This window comes from Halichoeres trimaculatus, unplaced genomic scaffold, assembly GCF_033239565.1.
Source record: "Halichoeres trimaculatus isolate MK-OKI-2021-1 unplaced genomic scaffold, fHalTri1.1 fHalTri1_scaffold_2, whole genome shotgun sequence".
Taxonomy (NCBI): domain Eukaryota; kingdom Metazoa; phylum Chordata; class Actinopteri; order Labriformes; family Labridae; genus Halichoeres; species Halichoeres trimaculatus.
Genome location: NW_027437180.1, coordinates 31,162,983 through 31,173,858, shown reverse-complemented (window position 1 = coordinate 31,173,858; position 10,876 = coordinate 31,162,983). Strand labels below are relative to the sequence as shown.

Sequence of the window (10,876 nt, the reverse complement as noted above, 5' to 3'; positions counted from 1 at the left end):
CCTATTCCCTTCTCTTCATAAACTGAATCTTTGATGATGGTCTATAGGAGATGTTGAAAGACATGAAAACTTCACATGCAGAGCTTGTACCAAACAAATGTTTAAATCTAAGCTACCACAAAAAGCAGAGTATATATCAAATCCAATTAAAGTTTGTGTTCAGATAAGGCCATGTTAATTTTTTTTCATTAATTTTTGTCAGATTTCAAGTTAATATATGGTACTACCAATCCATAAGATTACCATGTTATTTTGTTGCTATTTCTTGCTCAGTTAATAAGTTTGTCTGAATAAACTTAAATTTGTTTGCAAGGGAAGCAGCAACACTGCAAAAAACTGGAATCCTATCAAGTGTTTTTGTCTTATTTTCAGTAGAAAATGTCTTTTTAGACTTAAATTGACAATTTACTTGTCATAAGACATTAATCTAGTGTTAGGCAAGTTTTCAAGCAAATTTCTCTTGTTCTATTGACGTTTTTTTTCTACTTGTTACAAACAATTCAGACCACGTTTTTGTCTTTCAACAACTTGGAACAAGACATTTTTCTGGACTAATGGCTCAGATCAAGTGTAATAAGACAATATTTCCCTTAAAATAGGACAAAAACACTTGATAAGATTTCAGTTTTTCGCAGTGAAGAAATGGTATGATGTGTAGTTGTAATTAGCTTATCTGTTAGTGAATAGCGGCTTGAGTTAAGAGCTGCTGATGTACTGTGGTTGCAGTTTGAGCCCTTGGTCAGCCTCAACCACCACTGTGCTTAATATAAAGAGTGGTATGAGGAGCTGAACACCAAGGTTTTGTTGGCCTGGGTGTCACTGATATAAGGGACAAACCATCTGAGAGTTATCTTTGTACTCAGAAATTTAGCCAATGGTCATCCCAAAATTAGTTAACATCACTCTCATCAGTCTTGATCCAACAAGCACTTCCACAGTGAAATCCAAAAATCTTTCACTAAATTTGTCAAAGGCTACAATAGTCTTGCAAAAAAAACTACACCTAAATGGTTGGAGCACAAGTACTTCTCAGCCCTGCCCTCTGGAGGCAACAGTGACTAGAGAAGCCAGCAGGGTATCCCTCAGCAGGGATTTACCACAGTCCACCCAGGGAATCATTAAGGTTTATTGCTGGGGAACACTAAGCGCTTTCTCCACAAAAGAGGTCCTTGCCACTACAATACATTAACTGGGTAAGGCTGTGTAAATATATATAAAAGGGACAGGCTAAGTGGAAGAAGCACATATCTCTGTGGAGCAGATATAGGCCACCGCTCTTACCATGTCAGGGATCTACAGTATAGCTTACTGGTGGACTTAATCTTTAATGGTGATAGGTTTATGGGTTCATGGGTGTGAAAAAAACCACTGGAATGTTTCCTGATGAATTATTTCTTAACAGACAGAAAACACCTTAGAGCACTGAAATAACTGAGTTATGAAGCAGCATTTGTTTATGTCTTAAATTGAAACAACAGCCATAAATGGTAGAAAAAAATCTAGTTCAACTGGCTTGCCTTTGTATTACATACAATTACCAAGAATTTAGTTAAATGTGGAATGTGACATCCTTGGGTTTAGTTGGCCTTGGGTTGGATTGCAGAAATACAAGGACTTGAGGACCCTGAGGTTTTTTTTCAGTTGTGGAGTGAAACATGTTGCAAAAGTGAAGATGAAAATCACTCGGAGGCCAGGGTCAAAATTCAAGTTCACCTCACTTTTGCTCTGTGATTATAAGTCTTGAAAAGCAAGAGGGCCACAGATGGTCTAATCTAACATCTTCAACTTCCCAAGACTCAAGGAATGTGTGGTCAGTGCCAAAGCTCAGCCTGTCTTAATACACTGTGTCCAGGAATAAAAGATGGAGGCCATTAGTGGGTTGAAAGTTATTTTTCAAGGAGAAAATCCCCTCTCATCTCTGTGAGAGGAGAGCAACAGACAGCAGTCCATCCTTATGCGTTCCTAAGCGGGGAACCTCCAAGGACAGCTAAATCACCTTGCACAAGGAGTGCTCTCAAAGAATCTTTCTGCCATTCTGCAGAAGCACAGGGAAACCTTTACTACCATGCTTGTTGATGTGTGCTCCATCAGTCATAATCACAGCCACATACCAAACCATGGTGGCCTTGCACTCAGAAAGAAATGGTACAGGGCTAAATATATTGACCTCAGCTCCATAGAGACGTTGATATAATATCAAGGAAAAATATAGCAGGCAGAGTTTCCATCTTATTTAATGCATGAATTTGTCCATTGGGCATTGAGTTGAGTTAAAGTTATCTTTAACTGATCCCCTGTGGGAAATACATTTTCTGCTTTTAATCCACTCGAAGCATACAGTAACCACTCTGCAGCACACTGGAACAACTCCAGGTTTAACTCAGGCCTTGGCCAAGAGTCACAAAAGGAGAATTAATTACTCATAAACTTAGCACAAAAAGTAAGGAAATTTATTACTGGTAGGGGTCAGAATTTACAGTAATTCCTTTATTCCAACACTTTAAATATCTAGAATATTTGAACATTTGCAGATCATTTTTATTTTAAAGGGGCTGTGAGGAGTTTGAAAGTGATCTTGAAAAGGCTAATTAGCCTTTAGCTCAGGCTGTATCACTCTGTAACACAGGGGCTAAGCTGTTTATGGTAATGTCCATTCCAACCCACATGCAGCAGTTATTCTGCAGTGGTCTGTTCAAACTTGAGAGTCTATGATTAAAATGAAAAGTGAGGTTATGTTAGCTCTTCTTGGTAGATGACTGGCAGGACATAGCTAACCAGGATTTACTAACGCTACACATTGTGGGCATGTCTTGGAGCACCAGACTGTCAGCTGAGCTTAATATGAACGGCTACTGCACTGCATACAAACTGACACTGTTTACTTGTTGTCACGTTAGCCTACAGATATGTCTGAGCACAGGGCTGCCAATGTTGCTAACATATAGCCAGCTGCTACAATGTTTGCTTAATGTCACGTTTCAGACTGCAGCACTACGTAACCGTGCTGATAAGTCCCTTACCTTGAAAAAAGTTGTCTTGAACAAAGAAAATTTGTTTCAATCCAATCTCCATTTAATTCCATAGCAAACACCGCCTCACTCAAAGTAATTTACTACAGTGTACTGAGACTCCACGCCACAAGGTGGCTAGCAGTTGACGTAATGCGAAACTGTTTTCTACACTGCAAAAACTGAAATCTTATCAAGTGTTTTGTCTTATTTTCAGTAGAAAATTCCTGTTTAGACTTAATATGAGCCAAATTCACATGACCAATCCAGAAAAATGTCTTGTTTAAAGTTATTTAAGGACAAAAAATGAGATCTGAATTGCTCATAACCAGTAAAAAAATCTGCTAATGGAACAAGAGAAAAGTTGCTTGTATTAAGACATTGTTCTAGTCTCAAGGAAATTTTCAAGCAATTTTTTCTTGTTCCACTGGCAGTTTTCTTTACTGGTTACAAGCGGTTCAAACCTCATTTTTGTACTCTGGTAACTTGAAACAAGACATTTTTCTTTCATTTTGCTGAAAGTGGCTCATATCGAGTATAATAAGACAATTTTTACTTTAAAAAAGACAAAAACACTTGATGAGATTTCAGTTTTTTGCAGTGTATCTCTGCTATTTTCTCCTTGTGCTTTGAAGGCAAGTGGTTCAGCATCAAACTAGTTAATGTTGCACTGCACATTAACCTCATCATTTTTGTCAAAGTCCTTCCAGGCATCGCTTTTCTTGACTGACATGTTGCAGGGGTTGCAGAAAGTTCTGAGTTTGTTATGCTTTTGCTTTTGGTGTAATGACATGTTCCCAGAGAGTTGCTGTAGCTGCCATAAAACAGGTGTTTTTACTGAAATTTGGATCAGTGTGCTGAAGCCATGGCATGGAGAAGTAAAGACAAAAAGGCAATAAATCTCGTACCATTTATTTCTCTTTAAACTGTGCCACATTTATAAGCATCCATAAAAGATTTGCCAAATCTTCTTTGACAGTGCCAAACAGCTTATTCTGTCTCTAGTTTGGTGTTGTTTGGTGGATTGGCTGATTAAAGTCTGAAGATACCTGATATATTGGTGATTTAACCTTTTTTCCATTAAACAAATAGCTTCAGTAGGGTGTTGGAAGAACCATTCACAGCCACTGGCACCCCCTCCTCATGCTGGCAACCCATCCTTCAATCAGCATTTGTGGCAAGTCAGCAAATGTGGTTGTGTTGGTCACTCTGGTACAAAAAAAAAAAATGCATACCCAAGCTAAACCTGCAAGTGTTAACTGGGGTCAAGGTCGGCACTGCTGACAGGTCATTCCATTCTCTCCACTCCCAAATTTTGGAGGAAGTCTGAGAAACCCCACTCTGCAGAGGCAGGCCTTGTCATCTTGGAGGCTTGACTTGCAGAATCTCATTTGGATATCTCTGTAGAAGATATCGAGATCTCAGAGCTGACAGTGTGCCAATTGGGCACCTGATTTTCAGCACATGCAGGCAGGTATGAAGCTAAACTGTTTGGCATTGGAAGAGAAGATTTGGCAAATTATTCATCGGCCCAACCCACAAACTCAGCTCTGCTGCTCATCTCTGAAGTGTATGTTCCTCATAAAATGTGGCTCAATTCAAAAGAGAAAGAAACAGACTTTCCAATGGTATAACAGTTGTTGCCAAGAATAAATAATAAAGAAGCAAGTAACCAAACACAATTGACCTTGGTTTTGCTAAGTTTATATGTTGATTGCTGAAGAAACTGCAGCATGTATACACATCAACTCTTAGTTAGCACCAAGCTGTCAGTAACTCCTCAGCAAATGCCAAAATTTGGCAACTTCTGGAAGACCACACTACTGTTTGTTTCTTTGACTTTTCGACCTAAGCAGCCAATTCCCTCAGTCATTCCTGTCAAAACTTCCATTCTTGGCCACAGCACTGGTGTGAAAAGACCAACAGGCCTCATTCACAAGTTCTAGTGGAAGGACGTGACCTCTCACCAGCAGCACTACTCATCCATGAAGAATGCCACTTATGTTTGCCAAACTAACAACCTCCCGAAGGTGCTTCCCCTGCACCGACTCTCACACCATAAGCTCATTACACCACCATGATATCAAGGGGAACAACCAAATAGACTGGATTTGTGATACCCACTGTGTGTTTCCCTTTTGCTGCTTTTAAAGCATTAAGGAGTGGGATTTGTAAACAAGCAGCAGGTTAAATGAGTCTTAACATCACTGACACCATATGACACACGTGGACGGTTGTGCAATCTAAATGTTATTCTTTGCCAGTCTGTTTTAGTAGGAATTTGTCTTTAACACATGCAAATGATTCCAGATGAGAGCATCTCATCCCAGATGAAATGCATCAAGCAAAATATTGACATAAGGACAATTATCTCTCAAATAATCAGAAATGCATATTTGAAGTGAAAACAATGTTGGTTGTTTAACTTGAGGTTCCACAGTTTAACTCATGTTTGCATTTCATTTGATGTAACAACTGATAAAACTCAAGAGGCGTCAAACCGCAAAGCTATGTCAGTAATTTATTTGTTGGCAAACAACTTTCACTGTTACAACAAATATTAGTTATGAGATCATTCAACTTGGAACCCATACAAAAAGAATAAATAATTAGCAATAATATTGTAATAATAATCATGATCATAATAATTTAAAAAAAGAACCATAAGCCAAACCCAGTGCCACTTTATTTACTCCTGCCGTTAGCCAGCGTTCTTTCCTCTAAACTTGTTTTGCTGTCTTTAAACCGATAAACAGATAAATAAATAATTTCTCTCTTGGGGACATGAACAGGGCTTGTGGGATACATGTGCAAGCTACACTTCATACACTTAGAAAATTTTCCTCCTAAATAAGTTAACATCAGCTTTCCACATCGGACAGTGCAGCTGTGTGCAGAGTTTTCACATCTTCAGTACACAGAAATGGTGTTTTCATGGCATTTCACAAGTGAAACCCGTTCTTTTTTCAATGGAACATTTTTAAGTTTAGAGAATATTTATTTTTCTCACTTTTTTTTAGAACAAGAAGAACTCGACTGGCACAGCAAGGTTATGTCAATTTGTAAAATATTTGGCAACAGAGAGGATATGCTTCGTAAACTATTGTTGTGCCTTGAGGAGGGAAATGCTTTATCAAGTACAAATGGGATGAAAGCCACTGCCAGCAAAGACCATATCAACCCTCCCCCTAACAACTTTATTTCCCTTTATTTTAATCTACACAGTGGTAAAGTATATAGAAACAATTGATTTGCAAAATGTAAGTGCCGGTGACATTGCTATAAAAGGACCAGGATGAAGTGTGCGAAGGCTATAAGCGCGTTACTGAAGGAGTGCGTTACTGTCTCTGTATGTAAGAAAGAGTGACATGAAAGATTGTTCCTTGCTTGTTCCGTGGTCTACACATGACCAAAGGTTTTCATGACGTTTCCGAACAGTTCCACAGACAAAAGGTTTGCAACTGAAAATTAGAAAATAAAGACTTGGTCATATGCAACATTTGAATCTGTATTCTGTACAATACATAGAAACAGTTTGTGATTTCTTCAGAATCCTTTGATAACTGAAATAAGTTTTACAGAAGAAAGAAGAAGAAACAGAACCTTGTTTTTTTAATTCAGTCTGCTGTAATATGGTCTTCCTTCTTTGTTTTCAGTGAAATACACAGTAGCCGCAGTCACTACAACTTGCAGGAATGTTACACCAGCCCAGACACGACTCCAGTTTAGCAGATACGAACAGGAAGAGAATTCAGAACATCAGTGTGATATGGTTACAGTTTGGTTGCCCAATAAAAAAGTTTTTTTGGGATGATCCATAGTGAGGGCATATATCATACATCCTCCACTTGATTGGCAGGTAGTGGGGGTGGGGCCTCGTTAAGGCCAGTTTATTTCGTGAACACCAGAGTTTGACATCCTGCTCTGCCATTTGGAGAGTTGGAGACAGTATCCCTGTGGGTGTTTTTTGAGAGTGAGACAAAGAGACAGACAAACGGACAAACAGGCAGCTCCAACCCCTGTTGTTGTGGAAGTGGAGGCTATATGCTATGATCTGCTAGAGGTCCATATTGAGGAACTTGTAGGGCTTCTGTCAATCCAAGAATCCAAACTGAAGTAACAGGTCGAGTAAAATTACAGAATCCCTCCCCCTTTCCTCTCTCCTCCAGGTTAAACACTCCATTTCTCTCAGAACAGCCCTGTCAGTCTGCACCACTTATGACAATACATTCAGCTCCTGCTTCCATCACCAGCCACATCTCAGCCATATTGTCATGAACCACGGTTAATGTCTAACAATATATCAATTCAGGTCTGGGCCAGCACAGTCTGTCAGTGTATCACAGAATGTTTTCATTGGAGAGTTTGAAGTGTGAGAGGTGGGCTGAGGGAGGGATAGAAGTCTCTGGACTGGCTCTATAGACTGGTAACCAGGTGAGCAGGGTCTATGGGCGGCTCCTCAGGTGATGAATCTGATTCTTCCTTACTTCCAGACACCATGTATCCATCGCTGCCACCTCGGCCCATGTGGTAGTAGCTCTGCAGCTCATGAAGGTGATTCCTGGAGCCCAGGTTTGGCATGCTCTTGTAATAGACGTCATCCAGCTCGGGAGCCGTGGCGCTCTTACAAGGCTGCAGCTCCCCCGAGCTGTCTTCCTCTCCGTCCGTTAAACCGTTCATCTGTCCGTCTGGGAGGTCCGTCAGCACGGGCATGCTGGTGTACAGCGAGTCTCTGTGGTTGGGCGACTGCGTGTGCTCATCAGTGTGCTCATTGGTCAGCAGGGGGAAGAAGCTCTCGCTGGTCTCCTGGGGGATGCGCCTTGGCCGTGCGAAGCTGTGGGGCGGTGGTGGAGGCGGGGGATGGCTATCTGGCGGGGGAGGCCGTGGGGGCAGCAGAGGAGCGTTTGACTCCTCTCGAATGATCTCCAAACCCAGATTCTCCTCATGTGGGAAGGCTGCAGGGTTGTCCATCACCATGGGACCGTTGTCCTCTTTACCGCTGCCCACACATCCACTCACTCCACTGCTGCTGCTGCTGCTGCTGCCTCCTGCCATGCTCCCTGAAACACCAGACAAGAAAACAGTTAAAGCATTTCTATTTTAACAAGACGCAATTATACTGAAAAAGTAAAGAGACATATAAACATCCATGGAATCTGTAGTGATGTAACACCTGATAAAAAGTTTCTCTAATCAATATATTCAAATGAAAGTGGAGATGAACTCTTAAAGCATCATCACTCGACTGTAAAGTGCTGTTCAGCTTTTACAGTAGGTTGAAGCATCTTTTTTATGGATTCTATTTTTTACAAAAAGCATCTTAATCCTTCAGTTTCAGCTAACTTCTCTGGCACATGTAGTGTTTGCAGGTATAAAACACTTTTTGCTACCTGACAATAACCAAGAGGCAGACAAACAAGTAGGTGGAAAAAATTACAAGACTTTGCAGCAATAAAAGTTTCCTCTTGGTATGAATTATTTCCAGCAAAAAAGAAAATGAGTACATGGTATTCATTTGACTGAAACACAACTCTGTGTGAGTGCTTTTGTTTCTGTCTGCAGGATTATCTAATTTCTAAAAAACTTTAAAAGGTGATGGTTTGTGAGTGTTTTGTTAAAGTTTGCTTCAGGTGCCCTCAAAGTGACCAGAGAGGGTACAATGTCTGCTCAAAATCTGCGTGAGTGATTATTAAGAATGCACGACATATTGGTATCAATATCGGCCGACGTTGGTCATTTTTTTAACACATTGGCATCAGCTGATCTTGAATGATCTTCTAAAACTCAAATAATACTGTTTTCTATGACTTAGTAAACACAAAAACTACCCAAGAAGAGTGGACTCTCTTCTTTCATGTCTCTCTTCCTATTTTTGGTCCAAAAAACAGACAAAACGCATTTTTTGATCGCGTTCATCTTGGACCATCCAACCTTTGATCCTCTCCATGGTCGTCTTTTCTCACGGTCGTGCTGCTCTTTCAATGAATTAACTCAACACATCATCTCAGATTGTTTTTGTTTTGTATTTTTTAAACTAGTATTGATATCAGTAAATATTGGCCATAACAGCAATATTAAAATCTGATACCAATATAAGCCAAAATTTTCATATTGGTGCATCCCTAATGAGATAAATAATACATTCAATAATAATAATAAATCTTATTCACTAAGCCCTTTTCATCCAAAAATCTCAAAGTGCTTTAGCTTCATGAAAACAGAGAATAGGAAATTGGAAAAAATAAAAAGGGGCAATAAGAAAGTTTAAAAAGAGCAAATTAAATACAATTAAAAACAGCTGAAAACAGACAATCTTAAGAGCATTAGAGGTGGCTAAAAGCTTTGCTAAAAAGAAAAGTCTCTAGCCCTTTTTTAAAACAGTCCGTGGATTGCGTTGCTCTTAGAGTGTCAGGGAGGTCATTCCACAGACGTGTGGCAGAGGGGTGTATGGAGGAGGTTTGAGTGTGTGGAGCAGAGGGAGTGTGTTGTGTTCTGTAGAAAGAGAGTCTGAGAGGTGCAGTGGTTATACATATATATTATTACGGTTATTATATGGTTATTATATATATATATATATATATATATATATTGTTCTGTCTTTTATCTGTTTGATGTAGTACTTGCACTTTGCCCAAGAAAAATGTCCCAACTGGAACATTTAAGTTTATCTATCTATCTATCTATCTATCTATCTATCTATCTATCTATCTATCTATCTATCTATCTATCTATCTATCTATCTATCTATCTATCTTAAATGTGTGCGTGTGAATGGTCATCTGTTTCTACATGTTATCCCTGTGATTCACTGCTTTGCGACCAATGAAAGCTGGGATAGGCTCAAGCCCCCCAAAAGGAAAAGTGGTAAAGACAATGGACAAATAAATAGTTACAGCAACTTCTGTTGAAGACAGGAGTGAAACACTCTCTCCTGGTTTGAAGTGTTGGGGGGATGATGAAAGTTAAGTAAAATCGTTTCAGAGTTTCAGCTCCATTTTAAAGAAAGTGGGATCAGAAATCCCCAAAGTTAGGCCTCATGTGCATGAACCTCATTAAGAAAATCAGAAAGTACATCCACATCTGAAACCTAGGATGATCTTAATGAAAGCAGTCACCTCCATTCGCCATGCTGCTGTTGACCAGCTTGTTCATCAGGTTGTGATTGCGCTCCGTGGTGGCTCTCTCATGGTTGTTGAGGTATGACGGGATGTAATTGGACGTCAGCTCTTTGAGGATCTTTTTCTCCAGGGTCGTCTCTTTGTGGTTGCTGTGGGTGCCGTAGCCACCGCTGCGGTCCAGAATTTGGACGCAGTCGCTCAAGTACTCGCTGCTGGCCATGCTGTAGTTGTTGGCATGGTTACCATTAAGAGGGAGGGTGTCCATGACACTGGAGTCTCTTGCGTTGTTCAGGATGCCCTCTGAGGAACAAATAATTAAAAGAATTATTGGGATTCTTACATAAACTAAGTGGAATTTTCAGAAGAGCGATTTTAATTATTGTTTGATATCAGAGCCTGCTCTGTGAGTTGAGGATTAAAAAGTAGCAATGATAAGTTTCGAGGAAAAAATGCTGCGAGCATCCATAATTCATTTAAGAGCAACCTCAGAAGTACTTTCTTCTCTCTAATACTTCTTTTTGTGCTGCTGTAGTGCTCACAGTAATAGAGCTACACTGCAGAATAAGATAGATGGGTTGAAGTGACACTCCAAGTTATTACATTTAAAGCAATTTTAGGCCTAAACCCTCTGAATCACAATTACAGCTCTAATGTCAATTTGCATTTGATCTAGCACATATTAATGAGATTCAATAGTAATGATTTTAAATTAAAGATATGTTGCCCTCAGGAAGGAGAGGCTCTTTAAAT

General features: G+C 39.8%; 1 protein-coding gene across 2 annotated transcripts in view; it reads right to left on the bottom strand.

Moving 5' to 3' along the window:
• Nucleotides 1–5,489: 5,489 nt before the first annotated feature.
• adgrl3.1 (adhesion G protein-coupled receptor L3.1) overlaps nucleotides 5,490–10,876 on the bottom strand; it is a 138,600-nt gene continuing 133,213 nt past the window's right edge. For both annotated transcript variants that reach the window (XM_074687372.1, XM_074687381.1), the window contains 2 exons: nucleotides 10,124–10,426; nucleotides 5,490–8,068 (listed from right to left, as the gene is read on the bottom strand). In XM_074687372.1, coding sequence (XP_074543473.1) covers nucleotides 7,425–8,068; nucleotides 10,124–10,426 — 947 coding nt within the window. In that variant the 3' untranslated portion in view covers nucleotides 5,490–7,424. The remainder of the gene's footprint in view (nucleotides 8,069–10,123; nucleotides 10,427–10,876) is intronic.